This window comes from Paramisgurnus dabryanus, chromosome 12, assembly GCF_030506205.2.
Source record: "Paramisgurnus dabryanus chromosome 12, PD_genome_1.1, whole genome shotgun sequence".
Taxonomy (NCBI): domain Eukaryota; kingdom Metazoa; phylum Chordata; class Actinopteri; order Cypriniformes; family Cobitidae; genus Paramisgurnus; species Paramisgurnus dabryanus.
In genome coordinates this window covers 26,900,212-26,926,722 of record NC_133348.1, presented here as the reverse complement: position 1 = coordinate 26,926,722, position 26,511 = coordinate 26,900,212, and the positions used below count along the sequence as shown (strand labels likewise).

At 38.9% G+C, this 26,511-nt stretch overlaps 2 protein-coding genes across 3 annotated transcripts in view; one reads left to right on the top strand and one right to left on the bottom strand.

The window, feature by feature from the left end:
• The window catches only part of angptl1a (angiopoietin-like 1a), a 31,263-nt gene extending 6,166 nt beyond the window's left edge, over positions 1–25,097 (bottom strand). The window contains exons 1-4 of the mRNA XM_065257375.1: positions 24,766–25,097; positions 7,209–8,097; positions 2,003–2,196; positions 501–771 (exon numbers count right to left, since the gene is read on the bottom strand). Of these exons, the coding sequence (XP_065113447.1) occupies positions 501–771; positions 2,003–2,196; positions 7,209–8,010 (1,267 nt within the window). The 5' untranslated portion in view covers positions 8,011–8,097; positions 24,766–25,097. The remainder of the gene's footprint in view (positions 1–500; positions 772–2,002; positions 2,197–7,208; positions 8,098–24,765) is intronic.
• ralgps2 (Ral GEF with PH domain and SH3 binding motif 2) overlaps positions 1–26,511 on the top strand; it is a 151,957-nt gene that overhangs the window by 99,404 nt on the left and 26,042 nt on the right. The window lies entirely within an intron of this gene.

Sequence of the window (26,511 nt, the reverse complement as noted above, 5' to 3'; positions counted from 1 at the left end):
ATTGGCGCGGAGTGATTTTAATCGTACAAGTAGTACCGGCTATGCGTTATTACTTTGGAGCGGTTATTATTTGAAAAGAACGAACCTGCAAATGTCTCAACTGACCAATCAGAATCAAGCATTCCAGAGAGCCGTGTAATAAAAGCAAATATACTTAGCAAGTACACCCCCCACCACCAACATCATCACTTTTGGCCACTACTGTACATCAACAGTAGCGGTTTGATTTCCATTTGCATTCACATTATCCAAACTCCAGACTCTCATTTTCACATGACTTCAACACAGACCACATGAATTTATAGTCAATCAAACATGGGTTTGATTTCCATTTGCATTCTAATGATCCAAACCTCAGATTCCCATTTTCAAATGACTTGAACACTTACAAACAAGGGTTCATTTATAGTTTATCAAACATGGGTCAGGACTATAGTGTGATCATGATAGATTTAGAGATATAAAAGGCCTTTCATTCCAACTGGCCGTTGATTACTGACCTGTGAAGGCGTCTTTATCCCGGTCTAGTGTAGTGAAGGGTTTTCCATTGTTACTCGTGAGCGAGTCTCCAGCATTGCCCTGATAGGTGCCCAGTCTTATCCTGAATCCCTCGCTCTCAGGCTCCAGATGGAAGCTGCTGTACTCCGCGTACACTTTCTTCCCAACCCAGTCTTCTAACTCTACCAGAAGTTTGTAATCCCCTTGCTTGGCTAAATTATAGATGTTCTCCAAGCCCAGCCAGTACTCTCCGTCTATGTTTCCAAAGCCTTTCTGTGTGGGAGAAAAAGGGAGGTTACAGAAACCATTACAGAGTCGGCTGGTTGCGACAAAGAAGTTTGTTTTTTTTCCAGTGGAAACAGTTCAACAAACATCTTGAGTGAATTTCGAGGATTTATGTCCATTACCACAACTGTGCACAGTGATCCTCCATGATGTGTTTCTGTGTGTATCTGATACATCCATACCTCTTTTCTGTCAAAATGGTGTTTGTTCTTTATTGGTTAAAATTTCCAAATATACTTCAGCATTTATGATAATTTTATTCTGGATTGTTGTCGTTCATAACAAATTTTATTTCATTTCCGATTAAATCACGCAATCATTTTATTTTAGACAAACGTGGAACATAAAGTACAGATTCAGACAGTTTAGATTGGTGTAATCTAATTTTGTGTGAGTCTAGTCAAAGTTTTGTCATTCTGTGTCATTTGGCCTCTGACACCGGAAGTTCTTGGCCTGCACAGAGACGATTTTTCTGTCCAGAACTGCGTTTTTGCGGTGGAATTAGAATCAGCTTTGGCGTCTGTGCTGGCGTCCTTTTGGTGAAGAAAGGACACTAGTGTTAGCGCGAAATTGTGTGTAAGAATCAATGAGAACAGTTTGAGGTAAATTCCTGTTGTAGGCTTTTAACCATGGACTTGTAATCCACTCATCTGGCAGAAGTAGTAAACTCAACTTCGATTAAATCAATGAAGTCCCAAAACTGACTTGAGAGCAGCTTTTTTAAAGGGCATAACCAGATTTTTCCACTGAATTGAGCATTGCAGTAAAGAAAATAGTCTTTTTCGGTCCATTACTCTTGGAAAGGTACTTTGAGCGTAAAAGCCTCTAATAACCTACAACTACCCTTCTTAAATTGGCTTCCTCAACTTAAAAGTCAAAAGTCTGGTCATCCAACACTTTTAATAGGAAAAAAAGTAACTTGATTTGACATTTGGTGCAATAATTCGAATTGTCTTTGTTAATGAATTACATGTTTTTCATCTACTAAATCACTGGAAAAGACTGGAAAATTTACCACACATTACATTTTTCTCTCAAATTTACTTGTACAGGCAAACATGACAGCAGTTATGTAAATGCAGATAGTGGATCTGTCTCCAAAAGACCTATTTCCATGTTTCTTCTCAGATGTGTAGACTGACCGAAGTTGGACTGGTTTAGATGTGAACTATGGTTGGTCTACAATAAGTTTTGAGTGTGTAATGCGAGCACTCCTTACCTTGTAGTTTTCCCAGTTTCTGAAGAAGTTGACGGAGCCATCTTTCCTTCGCTGAAAAATGGTCCAGCCTCCATTGTCTAATTTATGCTCGCACCAAGCTTGAATCAGTCTGTCATTGCCGTCTGCCTTTAAGAGGTACATCCCACTGGTGGTATGTCCCGCCTGCCTCACCTGGTAACAGTCTCTGAATGGACCTGAGGAAGACGGAAAGACTTGTTAAGATTCAATGAGCTATTCAGATCTTGTATTTATAAGATTTTGTCACCATTGCTCAATCACTATGTTTTCAGCCAACTAATTTTAGCCAAATTCTGCATAAGCATTGCATGTATTGCCTTAAGAGAGGCGACAATGCCAGAATGCATTGCGATGAGCTTAGTAAATTTTAAATTAACAATAGCGAACAAGGCTTTATTTAAATAAATAAATACCAGATGTAAACCATCTCAGTTAATACAGAACAGTACTTTTGTGCTTATTGGGCTATCGGTGCTGTTGCACAATGTTCTGCTTGATTTCAGTAGAATAGGCTTGAAGGTTGCCTTGAATGGGCTTCAGACATGCAATCTTTCAGATTCTTAATATACACTTTTTGTGACCATTGAGAGAGACTGTTGTCTTAACTTAAAGCTCTCCCCATAGAGTCGTCTGGGTTCTTGACGTCTGGTCGTCTTTGCCCTTACTATTTCTCTCAAAGATCTAGATTTGGCTGAGGGCTAAATACCCTGCCTTGTCTTAATGAAGTTACCATGCCCAGACCATGCTTAAGCCTTGTGTAACTTCCTCTTCCTATGGTTACTTTCCACTCATTTTTCATTTTTCTCATCGCATTGAACTTAAGCTAAAGACATTATCAGTCATGTAGGGGTGAGCCAGAGAGGAAGAAAGAAAAAGGGGTTCCCTTTCCGACAGTGGTCCTTCCAGTGGTGGGATGGTTGGTGTGTTGTATTAGAGAAGGTTTCCTGTGTTGAGACGAAGTCCTCGGTAGCTCTAGCTGTGCTTAAACAGCTGTCTTAACCAGTCGGGTCCCGGCTCTATGTGGCTCCGACCGCCCATCAATGAATGACCGTCTTTGAGCTCACACAGACAGGCATTGTGCCGGGTCGCTTCAAGCAATGTGGGGGAGAGGGAGTTTACCCTGCTTGGGTCCAAGAGGACCCTTAAATGCACTGCTTGACGGAGTTATCCGAAACCACGCTCTGTTTTTGTAGTAATGTTACATCTTCATCAGCAAAATGTGCTTTTTCCTGTCATACAAAATGTGCTGCTTCAAAACCCAAGAGGTTAAATGAGAGTTTTGATTCGGTTGGCCGTGGTTGTAATTCCCTGTGTTTTGGGTCAAGTAGGCTGTAGTGAGATGTCATTAGTGGTCAGTCGTGGGAGATTCTGGCCCTATTTAGTTGCACCGGCCGAATAAAAGACTGGACTCTTTCCCATTTTGAGGCTTTTTGCTGAGCAGAACCAAGATTTTACTGCTGTTTAAGTCTTTGATTGTGAAGATCTGCTTTGTAAGCATTGGAGATTGTATATTGTGATGGGTATATGAGTATGAAAGGGAATGGGAAATGGGAGAAAACCTAAACTTAAGACAGTCTTTAAAAGGTCTGGTTGTTCTTATATTTATACGCCTACTTTTTCCTTGAAGGCCACAGTCTAAAACCATAATTTCACACTCACACGTGCGTGCATGCCTACAGTATTTGACCTGCCAGGTGTGGGATCATAAGCAGTGTGAATGCTTCTCATGATGGTTGAAGCAAATTAATAAGAGATGTTCTCTGTTGTGGTTATAATGGTTGAATTATGAGGTGATACAGTTAGCATTTATTTTTTTCTCTCGAGACATTTTTTAAAACCAAGTGAGCTTTGTACTGTACATATAGTTAGCTTGATTTAGGTGTACTCCAGTTTCATACTGTTAAACAACAATGTTGTGCTTTCTTCAAGAAGCCTTGTTTTGATGAAATTTTATAGCTGCATTACAGGGATGAGACAGGACTCAAATTTTCCTCCATGTTGTCGAAGCAGGAAAGTTTGCTAGAAAATAGTTTCATAAAGTGCACAGGATTTTCCTTTCTTTTATGTAATAGAGTTGGGATGGAGTTTGTGTGTGGAAAAAAACATCTTTCCTTTTATCTGTTCCATTTCCAGTCCCCTGCTTGTGTGGTAAAGTTATTTCGTAGTTTTGCCTTTCACAGAGAGTTACACGGCTGTAAAATCGAAAGTGTGGTTTTCAAAGTGACAGTGTAAACTTTGCCATTAAGAATTACAGAACAGAAATTGAGCAATTCCTCTGTGTATTTTCAGAGAGACTTATACAAGCTGACTGAACGAAGAAAAAATTTATTATAAAATAACACTGGTCATCTACATGAGTCTTTGCAAACCTGGTCTGTATAGTTTGAACTTGCTGACACCATGCATTAGTTAAGGGCTCAACAGAGCAGATGATTAAATGTGTGAAAATAATGACTATAATTTTGCTCTGATGGTTTTAGTAACATATGTACATGAACCAAGAATGGTATGTGCTACTTCTTTGGTGCTTTGCATTTATGAAGGGTACAATGTTGAATACTTTTAGTGTAGTGTAGTGTGTGTCCCACTTAAACTGCCATCAAAATCCTGTAAAAATGTTTTGTGATTTACTTTTTATACTTTATAGTTTGTATTTTACAGTAACTGCACTTACAGTGTATTTACCTGACAAAATAATGGTAATCCATGTACTTTATGTGGCTTTAATTTAGGATTATGGTTCAGGGCTTGCACCTACTAATTGCACAGTTACAAATGTGACCTTGGACCACAAAACCAGTCAAAGGGTCAATTTTTAAAATTGAGATTTAATTGGAATTTGAGATTTTAAATAAAATCAAGAAATAAATATGCTTTCCATTGAGGTATGGTTTGTTAGGATATGACAATATTTGGCTGAGATACAACTATTGGAAAATCTGGAATCTGAAAATCTAAATATTGAGATTGAAAATCGCCTTTAAAGTTGTCTAAACAAAGTCCTAAGCTCTGCATCCACTTATAAAATTAAAAGTTTTCATATATTTACATTAGGAAATGTACAAAATATTTTCATGAAACATGATCTTAAGGTAATATCCTAATCTAAATACCCATGCCACTTATGACCAGGCCCAAATGGGATTCCGTGCCTGCAAAATTCTATAGATTTTAATTCCCGTCGTTGACAAGCACACATACCCTGCACATGCGAATGCTCTTGTTATGTTTAACATAGTTACATTTACATATGCTAAATTCATAATGAAAATGTATTAAAGGATTAGTCCATTTTCTTAAAAGAAAAATCCAGATAATTTACTCACCACCATGTCATCCAAAATGTTGATGTCTTTCTTTGTTCAGTCGAGAAGAAATTATTAAACATTGCAGGATTTTTCTCATTTTAATGGACTTTAATAGAGCCCAACATTTAATACTTAACTCAACACTTAACGGTTTTTTTTTCAACGGAGTTTCAAAGGACTATAAACAATCCCAAACGAGGAATAAGGGTCTTATCTAGCGAAACGTTTGTCATTCTTGACAATAAAAATAACAAATATACACTTTTAAACCACATCTTCTCGTCATGTAGATCCGTCGTGATGCGCCAGCTGACCCCACGCAATACGTCATGACGTCAAGAGGTCACAGAGGACGAACGCGAAACCCCGCCCCAGTGTTTACAAGCATCTTGAAAGAGGACCGTTCCTACGTTGTTGTATGTCAACTGATACTAATTAATGTCTTTGTGTCAGTTTATTGTTTAAAATGGTCCGCAAATGTGCGTTTTATATATGTAACACGTGACCTCCCTACGTCACTACGCATTTACATTAGGTCGCGCTGGACCGGACTTATACGAAAAGTTGTGGTTTAAAAGTACATATTTTTTATTTTTCTTGTCAAAAATGACAATCGTTTTGCTAGATAAGACCCTTATGCCTCGTTTGGGATCGTTTATAGACCTTTGAAGCTCTATTAAAGTCCATTAAAATGAGAAAAATCCTGCAATGTTTTCCTCAAAAAACATAATTTCTTCTGGACTGAACAAAGAAAGACATCAACATTTTGGATGACATGGTGGTGAGTAAATTATCTGGATTTATTTTAAGAAAATGGAATATTCCTTTAAGCTTTTTTTATTCTGTTATAATATATAACACCATAAACAATATTATATGTAATTTTTTATACAAAATATCATCTTGACATGAATATTATCTGGTCCATGTTGATCCAGTTTAATTCAGAGGACTTGGATTTGGTGTAAAAAGCTAATGATTGATTTTTTGGTCCAGGGTCACATTTATAAATGTGGAACTAGACTGAAAAATAAGTGCTCCCAACACTCTTCACTATGCTTTTCTTTGAATAAAAAATGCTTAATGGGATGTGCATGCTTACACACAAACCATTTTCTGTCATTGCCATCTGTCTATTGCTTTGATATTCAAACATAATAACCGCTTGCTCCATTTTTCTTGAGACTGTTTCCCAAAACACATTATCATGTAAATTGCTTTCATGTTTAGATTTGGCAAAGGCAGGTTCTCTGTCTTATGTGTGTCAGAGGAAAAGTTTGTGAATATTGCCGGGTAAGTGCTTGAAGCAAACCTCGGAGGAATGAAGATCGTGCTTTTATGCCGCATGTTCTCATGCTACAGGTGCATTTTGTTTTAGTTATGCTGAGGCCAGATACAGAAGCCCAGCCACCAGTTTCTCCTTACTTTACTCTTCACTGTCTGACCCTTTAATCTTCTTCAGATTGCTCTGGCAGCATTTTGTGGGTGCACGTTTGCACGTGTTCACTTAGGAATCCGTGAGATTATTTTTTGTTTTCATGAGCTGCCAGAGAGGATTCTGCAAGAGCGTATCGGAGGATTCTGGGATTAGTCTCAGCAACTTTTGGCATTACAACACTGCACAAGCTGTTCTCAGCTGTGTGCTCATGGTTTACAAGAATGATATCTTACAGCCAATTTGAGGGTAACACGTACTTCCATACTAAAGATGCAATACTTAATTTGGAAGCACTGGAGTTGTCTTGTATGGTTTAAACATTTGAATGACAAATTGAGAAAGCTGAAAGTAAAAAAGGAGATGCCAAAATTGAGCTTGTCTCTTCCATATTTAAAGCTTTAAAATGCTCTACTTCTCATTCTTCCTGACCCTGGTCACTTACCATCAGTGGTGAGGGTGCCCTGCGGTGGCGGTGGTATTCCTAGCGGGTCAGGTGTTGGAGCCTCCATGCGGGATCCCCTAGGAAAAGCTCGGTTGTTGTTGTCTCTCTGAATCTCGTTGGTAAAGCGATTATTATTGGTTGGAATGTTCTCCGGCACCACCTGCACCAAAGGCGGCACTGCAGGCAAATCTTGACGGCCGAATCCACGGAGACAGCGTTCTTCCAGAGCGGCGATCAACACCGACTGGTTGTTGACTGTGGCGGCAAGGCCTGCGAAACGCATCTCTAACTCTCTGTACCGGGAGGCTAGGCGGAGCATTTCCGTGGTGACGTTCAGAACACGGTTCTCCAGCTGCACCAATTCCAGGGAGTTGTCTCTTTTGCGGATAATCTCGTGTAACAGCTGCATGTACAGTTGCGTCACCCGGGAATTCATGTTACGAGACTCTTTGCGTAAAAGCTTCATCTCATTTACCAAGTTCCCATCCACATCTGCCACCACTTGCAGCGTTTCGATCTCTCTCCGCTGCTTGGATAAGACTTCCCGCACGTCAGCGATGTCCATACGTGTCACCCGGTCTTTGTCTGGCTCAGGCCCTGTGGCAGATGCACAGATCGGGCCTGTAATCTTCTGCTGTGGCACCAAGAAAGTGTAGGAACACTTCTTGGTGTCGTCTGCAGGTGCCCGCCGTCGACGTGACTGGGAAAGTTCATTTACTGAGTGGCTCTTGTCAACCAAACAGAACGAGAGGCAGAGCACGATGCCCATGCTCCATGTTATACCTCTCATTGTTGCTTCCATTATCACCTCCCCAACAGTTTGATTCTTTCCTCTTCTTCCGTTGGCTCTTCTCTTCTTCCACTACCTCCAGATAAATCCAGAATTTGCCTGTTAGAGGAAAGAAAAGCCATTATTCAGTACATAAAAAATTGTCAAGAAATGGTACCTAGCTGTCACTAGCTGTACCATTTAGGTAGCCTGGCTCCGCCCTCCTACGTGCTTCCGCTTAATTTTCATTTCGCTTCAGCAGTACGTCTGGGATTGCTCTATAGAGTTTCGTTTTCTCCTGCAAAAATCTGCAGGACCAATCAGCTAACAGATGGGGGTGGCTAAGAACGATGACGTTGAGGTCGTGCGTCAGTTTGAGTTGTAGTTCAGTAATGGCAGCGGAGAAAGACGTGAGAAAAACTATTCGGTTCGTTGTTGCAAAACTGCCGAATATACAGAAGTTAAAGCCGGAGCAAGAACCAGGTTGGCTAAGTTTTGATTGTCTGATTATTCTGACTTGTAGTTTACGGGCGGTTTCGGTGCATGATATACGTCACGACCACACGTTAGCGATTGGCTTTGGCAGATCCTGAGTGACTCTGGGCAGATCCAATAGTTTTAAACTTCAACAATGGACCCTCCTTAACGGAAGTAACGCTTTGCAATGGAGCGTGGCCAGACTCTCTGTACAAATGAAATGAATGTACGAGAGTCTGGTTGGACCAGGCTACCATTTAGGTACACATATGTATACATTTGGCACTAATATGTACCTTTTAAGGTTATAATATGTACTCTTTGGTACTAATTTGTACTTCTGAGGTACTAATATGAACTCTTTAGGTGCAAAGGTGTACTTTTTGAAAAGGTACTGCCTCCGTGACCGCAAGGGACCAGTTTTTCCAACAGTCTGATAGTCGTTTGTACAATAACAGTAGCAGTTAGAGTTCTAGACATCTTTTCTCAAATCTCTTACTTAAACTTAATTTCAGAAGTCTTTTAGGTTGTTTAGAGGCATGACATACTGTAAATCAGTTCAGTGTTTCTCAACCCTGGTCCTCAAGGACCCCCTTCCAAAATGTTTTAGATGTTTTCATAATTAACACACCTGATTTAAATTATTAGCTTGATAGGGAGACATTCTGGAAGGAGGCTGATGAGTTGGTTCAGGTGTTTTAAATAAGGAGACATCTAAAACTTTCTGGAAGGGGGTCCTTGAGGACCAGGGTTGAGAAACACTGCTGTAAATGAACCTTAACAAGAACTTCCTGTTTACAAAGTGGCTGCAATATAGTGCTATTATGGATGGAGATTGCAGAATGGGAAGAGTGATTGTGAAAGAAAGATAATAGATAAAGCAAATATTCTATAACTAGGGCTTTATTATTGTTTCTTTTTGTGCTCATACGTATGTTTTAAGATGAGCCCTTGCAATCCATTACGGCAGACAGGAGATATGTGAGTCATGGATGGATATATAAACATAGCTAATGCAGACTAAATCAGAAAAGGGTGAATGTGAGGGTGTTAGACAGATATATATATATATATTTGGAAAGGACGGCTTTTAATTAACGTAGCCAAGAATAATGGTTTTAGATGTCTGCAGATTGCGGTTTATGCATTATTTTCATTGTGGAATGCAGTTGCATATTAGCAGATTGATATTTTACAGGACCTTTGGACCGTTTGCTCTCACAGACACCCTGATCTGCTGCTAAATTTCATCTCAGACACTTAAACACGCATACACCAAAGTGTCCATGTCCAGATGCTTCTCGTCATCCTCTAACACGTTCCCACGTTCAGATGCTTCACAACTCATCACTCCTCCTCTGATGTCACCACCAGGGCATTTTAATCACAAGCCCATGTCAGTGTGGACCTTTCTCCTTCCCCTGCTGCAACTTCTGCGCTAATCCCCGCTACCCCCTTCATCATCTACCTAGGGGTGAGGGATCACGTTCTTGGATGTCCTTACATCCTGCTTTATATCTCAATCTAAAGGGTTCAGTATTTGACGGGCTTCCACGCTGAGTGCCCCAGCAGGGTTTTAGGATTTGGCACAGCAGCTCTCTCCAGGAGCAGCGTTAGCCTCTTCTAATCCCAGTATCACCTTTCTCTCCATACTAAGAGCTCTGCTTTTCATCAACACCCAGAAGCACCCGCTTAGTCGCCCCTCCCTGTTTACACAGACACAGTTTTACTCAGAAACTCTGGATGTCTGCAGACCCAACACAGTTCAACGTGTAACGCACAGTGACTTGAAGTGAGAAATTCAATATTGGCTATATATATATATATATATATATGGAATGTGTTACTGAGCATTTTAAATGAAAAAAGACCTGGTAAAACGAAAATGTCGTCTTCAGGCACGAGTCAGTATTTAGTATGACCTCTCTTTGCACGAAACACATCTTGAGCATTTTTGAGGAGACTGAAGTCCTGAAGTCATTCGATTAGAATAATTTTATTTAGGTTTAAGAGATCCTGCAGCTGCCTGCTATTGCTCAACTGGAAGGGAAGTTTAGCCTAAATACTTGACACTTCAGCTTATACTTTCATACACTGTAAAAAATACTTTGCTGCCTTAAAATTTTTTGTTAAATCAACTCAGATTTACAAGTCATGTCAACAGAGATGAGTTGTCACAACTTATAAAATATAGTTGAGAAAAGTCAACTTAATTTAATAAGTTATAACAACTCACCTGTAGTTATAACAACTCATCAATAGTCAAGATAAATAACAGTAAGTTGAAATGACTTGTAAATCCGAGTTGATTCAACAAAAAATTTTAAGGCAGCAAAGTATTTTTTACAGTGTACTGTTTTTAATACTAAATACACATTTCCTCTATTTTCAGGTTTTATTCTAATTAAAAGACTGAGAAATAATTATATATGAACACTGTACAATTGCAAAAACAGCAAATGTAATGGTAGCATGGTGGCCATTCGCTGAAATGTCTCGGGCTTTCTAATGCTACTCCGAGCCTTATGCTACGTCAGTGGTGTGTGCTTCCCCATACTTGTATAACTGCACCTATTGATAACCAAGTGGTCTCTATTTAGTTACTTTTCCCATCCATACATTCCTGGAAATTTTGTGTTTGCCTGATCGTTCTGCTGAATGATTCTAAGTGGATAAAGTTAGTAACCCAAATAAAACCCAAGGCGTTGGGTTGAAAATATACTGGCTGTTCATTTCAAAGTATAATGAATGGTACATTCAAACACAGCTTAATCTGGGCTGAATTAATCATGCATGGTGGAGCGAACTGAAGCTGAAGGCTACAGACTTTAAAAATCACACTGTGTGGAGTGAAGAGATTAGAAAGTGAGAAGTTGAAGACGAGGTTTAGAGAAACCGTCTGGACTGAAGTAAAAAAGTGGGTCACATATATAATCTTCTATTTGACTGACCTGCCAAATAAGACACCTGGCCCTAAACCTGACTTGATCTATGGGAATAGAAGCAGTCACAAGATTTGTGTAAGAGTTTCTTTTGTGCTCGGTTTATCTTTATTTTCATCAGTTTTTTTCAAAATTGCTCAACTTAATTATAGGCATATCCAATAGACATTTAACCGAATTCTCAGCTGTCATTCTTCGCAATCACGGAAAAACAATTACTAATATTTTGGCTCAGGCAACGTAATTGGCAGCTAACACGTCCAGAAACAGATGTGGGAATGTTGGCCCATGGCAAAACAAAATGGTTCAGGATGGAGTGAATCGAAATGCACACCTAGAGGATTGATCAGTCAACTATGGTGTGTAAAAAAAAAATTAACTACATTGTTTATTACTCTCTTAAATTTTATGTCGTGACTCGCTTGTCCAGTTTAAAGAAGTAAACCTGTAGCTCAACCATAGACTGTAAAAAATATGGACGTAGTGTCCGTGACGTCACCCGTAGGTTTGTGAAAGCTTTTTTGAAGCCAATAGTTGCCGGGAATTGCCGTAGAGATATAAGGTTGCCCCTTGAGCTCAACTGGTAAGGTCATGGGGAGGGTTGGGAATTGAAGATCGATTCCAATTCTGGCAAGAATCGAATCCTTGTTATAAAATTGCAATTTTGATTCCACTTAATGATTCCGGACCACACGGTCAAATAATTTTCCACATCATCTCCCAAGACCTGAGTCAGCTGACCTTTAGCCACCTGCGCAGGACCTTCTGCTCGAAGACTTAGTCAGTTCGCATGACGGACCGTAGAAAAACGAAGCTTAGTGTAATTATTGTGACAAACTATTATGTTGCGACATGGGTGTCACCAGCAATATGGCAAAGCATCTGCGGTTTGTACATCGTATGGACTTAAAAGAATACACCCTGTTCAATGCGTTACGCTACTTGACTCTGCCGAGTGCTCTTCATTGGTCGCCGCCGACAGTGCTGGCACATGCTAAACGTGAGACCCCTTTCTCCCTCGCTTCAGAAGGAAGGCTCGCACAGGAAAAAACTGAGGAGTGTGACAGATCAATCACAACATTTATGGTGAAAGGCCTTCATGCATTTTCTGTTGTTGAGTCTCCATCATTTAGATAGATGTTATGTTAGAAGGGAAAATTTTTTAAAATCATTTTGAGCTAGCCTTGCAATGTTTGTTTTAAAGTTTTGTAGCTCCTAAGTTTGTATGTAGCCTCCTTTTTTGTGTTCAGCTGTAAGTAATGGGAAAAATTAATATTTTTGATCTATAAGGCTTGACTGTTATTGCTTTTCACCTCTTTGGAATCGAAACCAAGAATCGTATATTTACAAATGATTAAACCAAATAGTACGTTTGTTACATTTGAACATATTGTCTTATCTTAAAACCGAAAGTAAACGTGTTTTCCTTGCGGAAGGTGTGTATCAGTTAAAAATGAGCAATTAAAATATTTCAAATCAATATTTAATGCTTCTTAGTCATGAGGTAAATATCTGTGTATTAAGCGGGATAAAGTACAGGCAGCAGGTTGTTATCATAAAATAAGCCTCTTCAGTTTAAAGGGACAGTAAGTAGGATTTACCCCATTTAGTGGTGAAATTGTATTTTGCATTCATATGAACAGTGCTCTCTAGCGCGCCTCGCTTTTCCAAATGCGTGCTGCAACTATGGTAGCCGTTTTGTACTCACTGATCTCCTTGTCCGTTTCAGCTGGTTCATGTGTTCTGAATGGAAACGCGTTTGTAGGCTAGTGCTTTTTCCCCTCTCTGCTATAATAGTTTATCAATATGACGGAACGACATGGAAGTCTCCTTGGACTTACCCATTCAATGTAAGTAAAGAGAAGAAATTCTAAACTTACAAAGAAAAGACAGATCATTGGCAGAGGTCATTTGACACCAATGAGGACATATTTATGAATAAAGACATTGATTTTGATTAATAAAACACTTAAAGGGATAGTTCGGCCAAAAATGATATTAAACCCATGATTTACTCACCCCCAAGCTGTCCGAGTTGCATATGTCCATTGTTTTTCAGACAAACACATTTTCGGATATTTTAGAAATTTTTTTAGATCTTTCAGTTGATTAAATGGGAAGTTATGGGGCCCACCTAACCCTAACCCTAAGTCCAATAAAAGGGCGTCCATCCTTCACAAAATAAATCCAAACGGCTCCAGGATGATAAACAAAGGTCTTCTGAGGGTAATCCGCGCCGTGTTGTTGTAGAAATATCCATATTTAAAACTTTATTAACGAAAATAAATACCTTCCGGTAGCGCCGCTATCTTTGTCGCGTCCGCATTCAAGATCAGAGCTTTACGCAACTTACGGAGGTTACTCTGGTGCTGCTCTGTGCCCCCACTCTCCGAATTTGTCATACGTCACTAAGAAAAGTGTGTACACTATGCTAATACTCTCTCCTGAATACAGAGGAGTCTAAGATGGCGGCGCTACCGGAAGGTTGTTATTTTCGGGTTGTTATTGTTTAAAATCCTACTTACTCTACCTTTAATACAAGACCCATTGCTTCCTGTCGGGTCCTGATCACACTGTCAGGGCTTATTACTGCGATAACAATCTGCTGCCTTATCATTATCCCTTACAGTTATGTAAAGGATAATGATAAGGCAGCAGATTGTTATTGTTATATTTTCTACATCATTGCAAGTCACTCCATTATCCTCCTCCTTAAAGTGCTGATAAACCAGAATTAGCAACTCTATAATACCACTTAGCACTTAGTTAATTTGACAAACAATAGAAGTGGATTAACTTGGCTCCAGAATTGGTCATGGTTGAGCATCACTGCCCCACGGCACTTCCCTCCCAGTAATAAAGCTCCACACCATACAATCGGCTCACTGTTCCCGTGAATCACTTCATCATCCCCTTTAACTTTGATGTGCTCTATGGACAGCTGTGACCATCAACTGCCTCGGCCAGCTGGCTCTCCATGGGCTGTGAGTAGCCATAATTTATAGACTGGAGAACCGCTTCTAGAACAGCTTCCAAAAACCTTCTGATACCCCTGGGCTCCTTGGGCATTTTCCGAAGTCAATATGATAACACCATGCAGACATTTTATACACGCCAATGTTTTCTTTGGGCATGACCGTGCGAACATCGCTTATGGTGTCTGTCAAAAACCAAATCCCTGTAGTTCCTCAGCTGTACATTCATAATGACAATGTCTTTGTGGAAGCTGCTATACAAACATATTTTATTTTCACAGGGTCCCTGGGTTCATTTTAAAGTTCATCACAGAAATCAGATTTTCCTCACTGTTTTTGTTTTTTGGTAATCCATCTTGAAAATACCCAGAAGAAGGGTATTTGGACACATTTGTTTTAGTAATAAAGTCTCACTTATTCCATATTTTGACAGAGCGCTGCCAAAATCTTCCTTCCCTCAAGAGTATTATTGTTAACCTAAGCTTTGAGGGAGCGAGGTAGCTTCAGAGTTTTGTTTATACTCGTGTCTAGGAAGCCAGCTTCTCCAGCTTTCTGTCTTTTTGTGATCACAGACTCTCGCTCTCTTATTACTTGGGTATCTCATTGTATTAATTGCCCTAAAAACATCAATGGTCATTATGTCCAGTGTGACACTTTGTCTTGTTGTGATCCTTGGCTGGTGATCAGATCAGCATCTGTCCAGTAGCATTAATTGATTTGGCTGCATTTAATTCGTATAAACATGCAATTCAGATCCAAGCTTTTCCTTATAGATCAATCAATCACCTTGTCAGGTTCCTGGCTGGCCTGTGCTTGATGATGTGCTTTGGTGGGCCAACAGGAGCTGTGTTTTTCTTTGGCTGTGCTGGGATGGATCTAAGCTCCAGTCATTAGCTCATTGCCTCTCTCTCTTTGTAAACCACCCTGACTTCTGCTCTTTGTTTCAGTGTTTGGAGTTTGGCAGGATGTTATTGTGTCCGACTGAGTCAGTTAATAAGTTTGCCTTCGTGTTTTTGTATAATTTATGTCCCAAGTGTCAGCATTTATATACTTTTTAAAGGGTCTGGTCATCCGTTTTAAGTCAAAATTTCATTGGGCAGTTGAGCGCTATAAAAGCATTTAACTAGAAAGTAGGAGGTGTTTGGTTAAGAGTGTTGGAGTGCACATCGAGAGCTTTGGTACGGAATCACAGTCCCATATTTTTCCCGCAAAGTTTATTAGTCGGTGAGTCAGTTTGTGCATTTTTACGAGAAGAAAGGTTATTGCTCAGAATTTAGACAAGGAAATTAAGTGTCTAAAAACTTTGTTCTCCGTAGAGACGGAGGAGAAACGGTGGAGAAGGATTAAGCAAAGCTTGTAAAGATTTTATTTAGTTTGTAAACCAAATGAACCCAAAGACAAACAGAATAACATTGAATTACATTGAACTTGACTTGACTTGAATTATATTACCTTACTTTCTAATCACATTCCATGGTGAGCTCCTGTTTGCGTGTTCCCAATTTGAACCCTTTGAAAGTTTGCTTGTTTAGACACTAAGTAAAAAGAATGAGGAGGAACAAATAGCTAAGTAACATTTAAAAGATTTAAGAGTACCTGTCGTTTCATGACTCAACGCTACAGGTTTTCATGGGTCCATGTAGATCCGAAAGCCCGAGGTCCGACCCTAGCGGGATCGGTCTAAACGTTTTACGAGTGCCTCGGACATGGGTCAGGTGTATATTAGCAGAAAATTATCGGGTCTAATTTTGTCCGGTTTGTCTTGAGTCTTTCTTAAACAAAATTATTTATGCATGTCGGGTTCAGGTAAAAAGTGATTTGGGTCATTTCAGGTCGGGTACATTTCTTTGGACCCTAGAAGACCTCTACTCTACACTTTCAGATAAACTGTTATGGGGTGGTACCTTCAAGGGTTCATTTTTACTTTATTGGTATACAACACATTGAAATGTTAGATCTTTTGGGGGTACAATATTATACCCTAAGGACCTATTGTGTACCAGTTTAAATGTAGGGGTACAAAACAGTTGCGTACCTTTTAAAGGTACAATTTATTATGTTTAGTATACGTGTAAATGTACAAAATGGAACCTTAAGGTACATTCACATTATAAGCGACTAGCAGTGGCAGAGCGATGTGATCTCATTGATTTCAATGGAAGCTCGGCGGCATCCGGCGACAGGAGCGGCAGTGACCGTTGATGGCTGGATGGGTGTGTCCAGTCGCGCAACGAAGTTAAGAAATGTTTAACTTTATGCAAATTATGAAGGACATTCGGGAGGGACTACCAATGAGAATGAAGCAGGGGAGTTCACATCATCCGTCTCTCGTCAGTTACTGGAGTGGACGGTACTCATTTGTTTATGACAACTAGATATAGAAACGGCTCTTTTGAAAGAGACGAGCGACACTTAGGGTGTTTCACACATTCACTGTTTAGGTCGGCCCAAATGACGTGTCGGTCCGAGTACGGTTTGTTTGGGTCAGTGTGAACACAACAGCCGCACTCTCTTGCGCACTTAACGGCCGCTCCGAGACCGTTCTAAACAGGTGGTCTTGGAGCGGCTGCCGCCGAACTCTTGTGCGACCCATCTGTGGTGTGAACGCTGCTGGACCTCGGGCTGAACCAAATACAGGAAGTTCTCCACATGTTTGATCCACTGGGCTTCCGTTGTGACCTGAGCCGGGTGAAATATTGTGCGTTAACAACAAACAAGGCAATCTTGGTCCATTGCAGAGATTCACTGTCTCCTGGATGTTTGAGCTGATGATTTTATAAATGCACAGCTGTCCTCCACACACAAAAATAGTGCTGGCTCCGTGAGAAGGGCTTTTAATAGAACAGTTGCGCAATTTCGCGTTAAAGCAAAGAAACTTCGCAAAGACATGCATAGTTTATCTCCATATCTTGCTAGCGTCGCTCTTCCTGTCAGGCTGGTTGTCGTGGAAACATGGGGGGTGGTCATGAGATGATAAGAGCTGTTAGAGACCAATGACAGCGCTGACCAATGATAGCGCTGACCGTTGTCACATGGTGTACAGGGCAGCGTTTTGAGTAAGGTAAAAACAACATATATGAACACAGACCGCACATATGTGAAAATACTCTTAGAGACAAAGTTGCTTATAATGTGAATGTACCTTTAGGGTACCACCCCGCAACAAAAAGTGTAAAAAATAACTTTTTCTGACAGTGTACAAGATGTTATGTCAAACACTGAAATTGCTTGACTATCTTACTGTTCTGATCAACCAAATGTGTTATATTGTAAAGATTGCACTAAAAAGCCTGAAATCCTTTTAATATTCAACACTCTGAGCCTTCATGGGACATTAAGCATTGCTCTGCAGTTCTACCCAACTACATTTACACACACTTTCACACAGATATGCATGTCATTTGATAAAGAGAAAACATGGATGTTTTTGTTTTTCCTTGAAAGGGAACGCAGTTCCCAGCCTTTAAAAAAATATATATCTGAGGGTTCCACATCTGGCTGTCAGACTTTCCCAAGATGACGCCAACCAGCCTAGCAAACTCTTATGCTTCAAAATCATCCATCAAGGGAAAGAAAGGGGAACACCATGAGAGATGGGTGGTAGGGAAAGAGCAGAGCATTACGGACAGAGAAGGGAAATCAGATATGGAAGGCAAAAGCAAGGGCCAACTGAGGGACAAGTAGTGCTCAAACTGAGAATGTGGAGGGGAATTTTTTTCTGAGAATTTTGACCCTAGGGCAATCTCAACCACCACACACAGTGATCCAGACTTCTTTGTCGCTTAATTGTAGTTGTTATTGGTAAAATTACATTCCTTAGTGCCATGACTTTATCCATAGGATACTTTCCTCTGTGCCTCACCATTCTACTTGTACTGCACACGAAAGTCTCCTTTGCTGTTAGATTGCATGGAGGTCAAGTTGATCCCAGAATGCAATGCAATTAAATGCAATTATATGCACTTTTATACTTCAACTCCTCTAGGATTCGAACACATAACACACGTAATCCATACCACTAAACTAAGTAGAATGTATTTTTTTTGGTTACCCAGTGCTTGTTCTTATTTTGGTTAAAATGCTGGACACAACACAGCTATAATCAAAAACTTCTCGGATAAACAGTCTGAGGAGAGTTCCTGCAGTTTGCCCCGCTGTCGTTCATGCAATTTCTACTGTTGGAACAACATCAGAGAAAGGGGATTATAGTAGCATACGCTTTCTGACATTGCTTAAAGTTTAGAAACGTATCCTAAAGGAAAAATTACATCATACGGACGGAGTTCTCAGCATGTTTGTGATTAGCGGCACGGCTAAGTGTTTCAATCCGGCCTGAGGATCAGAAAACCAAGAGACCTTAACATGACACACTCCGGTTCAATCAGGACAAAAATTCTGAAAATATTAGTAAGGTTGCAAGCGAGGAAAGACAAATTGGTCAGAGGAGATTAGACAATATGCCCCAAGTTGTATTTTGTAACCCAGTCCTCCATTTAAAGGACTGTTGGAGGAAATGAACGTTGGCAGAATAGGGACCAGTAGGACATGATGTAATGAATTCATGAAGTGAGAGAGCTGCGTATGTGGGAACTTTAATTCAGTTTGGAGCCCAGTGCTGAAGAGAAGATAGAATGCAGGCTTTCATTGACGGTGGTTTGGACGGCTCCATCCTTGCTGTAGTTCACCACCCACAAGTCACTGTTTTAACCACTTTCAAAACCTCTTAGTAGCTCCATGCTTACAGAGAGCTTATTAAGATGTGAGAATATGTGACCCTGCCCAGCTAAAGTCATTTTTTCATCAATAGAATTCATAAAGAAAATTATGTTAAAATATTGATATGTTTAATATGGACTAATAATTAAAATCAAAACTTTTATGCTTGTTATCTCAGATTTTGATTTTGAGATTTAAGCCTGGATTTCAGAGACAGAACTTTGTCTTTTTCTTTTTGTTTGCTTGTGTCAAACTTGCTATTGTTATGAGCTTTAATAACTTTAATGACAATTCTTTCATCATTTACTCATCCTTGCTTTGTTTTAGTTTTTTTGGATGACCTGTTCAATTTGTAATTTAATCAACATTAGACCAATTCAAGCATTAAACTGGTAAAGGTATTAACTTGGATCAACTTAAAACATTACTTTTATTGCTAACGCCAAAAAATGTAAATGTTTTCCTCTACAAATTTGCACTTAAATTGAGAAAATGTAAATTTATAAAATATATTTTTTAGCGTCCTATTTAAAGTACGTTTTTACTTTTACTTTTTGTAGTGTATGGATGTGACATTTTGAGTCTAACATTAAAATATAATTTCTTAGAATTTATTTATTACCAGTATATTGACATGTATGTCTTATGGATGTGACAAAAAAGGACATTTAAAGTTTTTGAGAGGCAACTTACAGTACTTTGTAGGAATTCTTTACAAAAAAAGAAAAGAAAGTTTGCTAATTTTGTTAATTAAAATGCACATACTGGAAACACTAATACCCAATAAATAGAGAAGAGTCGGCTCTTCAGTGAACAAATATTTTGTATTTTATTTTAATTTTCTTGTGTGCATTTATGAGACAAAAAGCAACATTATGGATGTGACTTCTCTGTTATGGATGTGACGATTCTGAAAACTACATGACTTGGCTAACCATGAAAAATAATTAAATAAATATGTTTGTAATCCTAAGCAAAGTCCTCGCATTGGTATTTGGTGTCTGAGATATCTGTTTTGTTAAAAACTAGTGCTGGAAAAAGAGATTTTTTTGCATAATATGCGCTGTGTCTAATTATTATGTATATATAAATGCACACACATTCATATGTCATATATATATATATATATATTTAAAATAAAAATGTATATTATATATTAACAATAAAAATGGAAATATAAATAAAAAATTTCTGAAATGTATATATGTATTTGTGTGTTTAAATATACAAATATAATTACACACAGTACAGACACATATATTAAGCAAAAATGCACTTTTATTTTGTATGCGATTAATTGCAATTAATCTTTTCCCAGCACTATTAAAAACTTTTGATAAAAACTGTATTTTGTAATGATAAGATTACATTTGCATGGGATTGCTCGTCTCATAAGTGGGACTTGTCATGCTCCAAACTGAAACATACTGTTAACATACTGTACCTGTACAAATAGTTTTTTTATTATTTGTCACTTTATACCATGATAATAGTATAAAGAGTGAGTTAACATTTTATCTTTAACTTTTATAAGCATGCTGTTAACAACTGATAAAAGTTATGAAGTTCCGATCTCTTTAGGAAAGTTATTACTGTTACTGTGGCGAAGTGATATGAAACATGCATTTCCTTGCTGTTCTGGTGTTAAATCAGCACCCTTGAAACAGCTTTCATCAAAACAGATTCAGGGATACATTGAAAAAAGTATCTCGCTCTTGCGTCTCTCTCTCTCTCTCTCTCTCTCTCTCTCTCTCTCTCTCTCTCTCTCTCTCTCGCATGGAGCTTACAAGCAGTAGAGAAAAATAGAAACATATAAAAAATACTTCTAGCCTGTTTGAGTAATTCTAAACTGCAAAATAAAGAAAATAAATTGTAGGATGGTCTTCCTCTGCCTTTTCTCCGTGCAGTGAGCGAGGGGAAATTGAGTTCATGGCAGTTCATGAAGTCACTGCAGGTTAACATGTAAAATGAATGAGTCACTTTATTTGACAACCGGCAACATATATGTAATTGAGAATGGCTTTATTGAGCACTTAGCTGCATTAAAATGCTGAATATGACATTTCAGAGAATCAAAGCAAAAGTGCCAACACCAGTCTACCTTTGAGCGTGATTTGGGACCCCAAAAATTGACTGAATCGAATCATGAGGGTCCAAACGATTCACACCTCTACTAGCTTTTGTATGCCATTGGGAAAGTCAAGTTAAAACTAATAACTGCCGCTCAGAAGCGCTATTAATATAGTCATTATACACGCCCCATGCTTTCTACAGCAGTTCTTCTCCTGGTCCCATTTCTTCTGCAGATTTGATTGCATTTGCATGAATGTGCTCAGGATAAGTGATCTCCGCTGTGGTAAGTGAAGTAAGCCCCCTGGTGCTAAAGCAACAGTGGCAGATGGTAGGAAATCATTACCTGGTCCTGTCTGTAAAAAAAACTACTGCAATTGGCGAGATTAAAGCCTGCTTTCCTGCTAAACTTTATGGGGTTTGCATCTCAGATCTTTGGCCTGGTATTTTTATAGGGCTCTGTTTCAGAAGAGAAAACAAGAATGCAGCATTTTGCCGATGACGGTTTAGACCTATCTGAAAATGTCAGCACATGATTTGAATTGTAGGGTCTCTGTTGCTAAAAATGGGGAAACAATTAAAGAAAAAACTGAAATCCTGAATCTGTGTGTATATCTGGGAAAGGTGAAGGTCATCTCCACATGTTCCCCATTACCTTAGTGCTACAGATAAGAACAAGCAAGTCTTTTATATTTGAGGTTGTAGTTGAATAGTGTCCGGTGCGAAAGAAACAAGGTCGGCTCTTAAATCTCCTAGAACCGATAACAGCATGCAACATTTGGCTTAGTGGGTAGCCTATGTGTGGATTTTGCATGTTCACCCTGTGTCAGCGTGAGTTTACTCCAGGTACCTCAGGTTTTGGGTCTGACAATGTGTTGTGTATTATGACAATTGCAAAGATCTGATGCAGCATTTCATTCACTCAATGTCTAAAACGTATCATAGCTTAACACTTCAACACAACACTTATTTTTAGTAAATGTTTAAAAATAAAGGGGCATAAAAGGTGCTTCACACAGATGCCATAGAAGAACCTTTTTTGGTCCCTCAAAATAATAATTTTGTCTTTTTTGTGCAAAAAACATGTTCTTAATATATTTTTTTATAATTTAAAGAGCCTTTTCTTCATGTTAAAGGAAAACACCACAATTTTTCAATATTTTACTATGTTTTTACCTCGACTTAGGATCCTAAGGAATGAATGGGGCTAATCTAAATGCTAACACATTCAGGAAGCGCTGTACAAAGATTAAAAGTGCACGCATTGAAAAAAGATACACTGTAAAAAATTACAGTATTACTGGGTATTACTGGCAACTAGCTGCCACTAACTTACTGTAGATTTTACATTGATGTTATTTACTGGCAATAGTTTGTTCAAAGTTAAATGAACATGAAACATTTTCAGTCTTTATCTTCTACAGTAAGTTACTGGCAACCAGCTGCATAATTACAGCAATTTTTTTACAGTGTAGGTATGTATTAATTTGTCTAAGTTGAGGTAAGAAGATAGTAAAATATTGAAAAACTGTGGTGTTTTCCTTTAAATAACCTTTTCTGAAAGCGAAAGGTGCTTTAGGTGTTAAAGGTGCTTTAAAGAACCATTTAGATTCTTCTATCGCTTATGTGAAGCACCTTTATTTTTAAGAGTTTATTTTCCTTCATAAAATGCTAATGTAGTTGCAAAATAAGCTACTAAATGTTGTTGCTCAGCCAAAATAAGAGCTCAACGTATGCATGATGGATTTGGGATTCAATGTTAAAAATCAATTACACATTCAAATGTAGCAGTTGCAAAAATGCGTCCAAGTATTTATGCAAGATCATCTCAATGTTCATGAGACACAAAGGCCTTTGCCTTATTGGGCCAATTTAGTCGTCGTCTTTTATAGCTCAAATGCATAAAACACGGGTCGCCAAACTTTTTTGAGCAATGGCTACAACAATGAATAAAACAATGGATAAATCTGAAGGGCTACTTTTTTAAATTGACTTGTTGATTACATTTTTTTTTACTTGTTGATATGTTTAAAATGTTAACATACATAAAAGATATAAATTTTTTTATAAATATTAAAATTGAGGCTATTAATAGAATGTGCTTTGAAGAGCAACTCACAGACTCCGTGCGGCCAACCATGTTGGAAACCACTGGAATAAAACATAAGATTTTTAAGGTTTTTGTACTATATCATGTATATCCCTAGTGGTAGGTGTTTATTTAAGGTGTATCATTAAGTGCAAGAGACAGAAAGACAGAGTAATACAGGAAATTTAAGATCTATCACACAAGCTACAGGTGAACCATGTGCCAACACTTCAGCAAGGAATGTTTTCCGAAGAGTAATGAAAGAAACTCATCCAAGAGTGCCTCATTCCTTGTGAGCTTATTTTTCGTGCTTTACGGCTCTCTGCGGACGCATTACTCATTAGAATTTAAACGTTTTACATTTCAGCCTTTTGGTTTTCTTGATGCACTTATCTGCGTATAGTTGTACGTGATTTGATCTTTGTATTTTCAAAGTATATGTCCCTACATTCTGTGCACACATAATGTATCCTTGTTTTAATTTTTTTTTGTAGCCGCTCACACCATAAGCACTACATTTTTAAGATGTTCGGTTGAAGACTTCTTTCTCATGCCTACAGATTTATAGATATAGACTTCTTTAAGACTTTTCTCTACTGAATATATTAACTGACTTGAACTTGACATTTACTCGTTTACTAACCATTACAGTTAACTAGTTTGAGTAGCTGGGCATTATGCGTAGGGGAGCTACTGCATAAACTAGGTTTGTGATCAGCCTTCAGAGCACCCACTGTCAAACCTGTGCGTATGCGTGTAACGGGAGAATATAGGCATTTCTACACGAGGATGTGGTTAGAGTAAAATGACCTTGTGTCGTGGTGGGTTTGTTTTTCTTAAAATAGCATTTTTATGAATAGAGCGCCTTATTCTCTCCACAACAGTACATAGACCCTTAGTGAACCCCATCACCAAAGACAAGAGCTCCAGCCAGATGAACCCCAAGGGAGCATCAGGCGACCAAGAAACGTCTACATAACCTGAACTGCATAATACTAATAATAATAATAAAGTCTGCAAACCACAGTCCTATAGATATGGCCAAATCCACAAAAGCCAGCATTCGCTGCGCAAACAATCCTCATTCTCATTGTAGCTAGCGTAGAGGAAATCTCTGTGATGGCAGACAGCTTAAAACACACTGAGGGATTAAACCTTAAACAAGCAAACACATCCAGATGCATTTCTGCATGACCACAAAGTGACCCAACTTTTAGGAAAACAAACAGATGAGGAAGAACTCCGAGTAGTTATCTGTCTTTGATCTTTGTGTTACTTCCCAGAACTTGGTCAACTAGGAAGAGCAAGATAACAAGTAACCTATCACAAACTCAAAACAACTTTCTAACTGAACCACTTGACCCCGCTGGTGTCCATTTGAAGGAATGCTTTCAGGACATGTGACTCAAAATGGCAAGAACTTTATTTGCTAAAGGATAGAATGATTAAGAACTAAATATTGAAGTATTGCATCAAAGTATATTTACGATTAAACAACTATAAAAAGTAAAACTCGCACCTTTTACCCAGGTGTCCTCAATCCTTTTTTTGTCAGGATCACTGCTTGTTGTTGTTGTTGTTATTTGTTTTTCGTTGAGAGCTTCCTGGTCCACCTAATCTTGGAGTTTTCCGTGATTCCTCACTCTCCCCAACGCTTTGTGAAAGTCCTTAAAACTGCACTCATCTCCTGTGTTCAAGGATATTAAGACTTCCACTGCACCCCTTTTTTGTGGGATCCCCTCCTCCCAGTGTCCCGGGCGAGCTCCCGTTTGAGCCTTTACACTGTGCTGTGGCACAGTGACATTGCTTTGGAGCTCCCTGCTGCTTTCTGGATACTCAGGAACTCTCGGACAGCAACTCCAGGATAAGGGGGAGGGAGGGATTAGGATAGGGGATTGGACCGTTTTTCCTTCTTTCTAATAAATTTGGAGGGTAGGGCCTAACTCCTCCTCTGATGTAATGGGTGCTCAAATTGAGAGAGAATAACTCGACCCCTTCTAAAATTTCACCTCACATCAATCCTCTTATTCTTCGGTAAAGGAGGAGGGGAAGAGGACGGTAAAAGGGGGAAGAGGGATCTCTCTGAACCCAGGGAGAATAGGCTTGCGGTCTGTGTGGAGACAGAGGAGCTTCTTTCGCTTACGGCGGAGCAACTCGGGCAGCACCGTTCTTCTCTGCGGTCTGCATTTAGTCACACTTAACGCACATGCTTTTACCAGTCGCTGATTAAATTGTTGTTCCCACTCGCGTCTTTCAGGCATTTCTTGAAAATGAGACTGAGGGAACTAAGAAGCATTTGGACAACGGATGAAGCATGCGTTTAAACCATCTGCTAAATGACAACAGATTGTTTATTTCCTTTCCTCTGTTGTCAAACGTAAATGTACGACTTTGTTGCTGTTTGGGTGCTCTCACGAATGTTTGGGTCTTCTGATCATTTTTGTTATGGGCTGATGGTGTCTGTCTGCGCCAACCACAACAGTCATGACAATGTAAACTGGTAAATCCACGGCATTCAACATAATGTAAAGCCAGACGGTCATTGAGTGGAAACAGAGATGTAGAAAAAAGGTAAAATATGTGAAAAATAAGCATAAACTGCTTTCAGTGCACCCCATAAACACAAATAAACATCCGTTTTTTTATGAGAAGGACATACAGAGGACACAATTCATGCCATTAGTCTCAACGCAAATTGCCAACTGTGATTGAAAATAATTGACTGTGGGTTTCTTTGTCTTTCCACATTGTGGTCAAACACATTTTTAAGCAGGAGAATTTAGGGCTGCATTAGAATTTTTTTTAGTGATTAAATTAGACTTTTTATTCAGAAAGTGAAGTTAGCACAATGCTAAGAGACGTATGAGTACTAAAGCTAACAGTATGAAAGCGAAAGACGGTACACTGAAAATTTTGTCTATGCTCGTTCCAATTACCATTCATTACATTTTGAACATACGGTGGTAAAAGCATCCTGTGTGACCAAAAACTGCTTCAAGTCCAATTTGACCTTTCAGACTGATACATCAATTGTAACCAGATTCAAGCCATATGAATGTGGTTATGGGGTTTGAGGAAATCTGATTTTTATTATCAAGTAGTTTTTGGTGTTTAGACTACATCAGAAAAATCTGATTTGTGCTGAATTTCAGGTTAAAGGATTAGTCAGTTTTCTTAAAAAAAATCCAGATAATTTACTCATCACCATGTCATCCAAAATGTTGATGTCTTTCTTTGTTCATTCGAGAAGAAATTATGTTTTTTG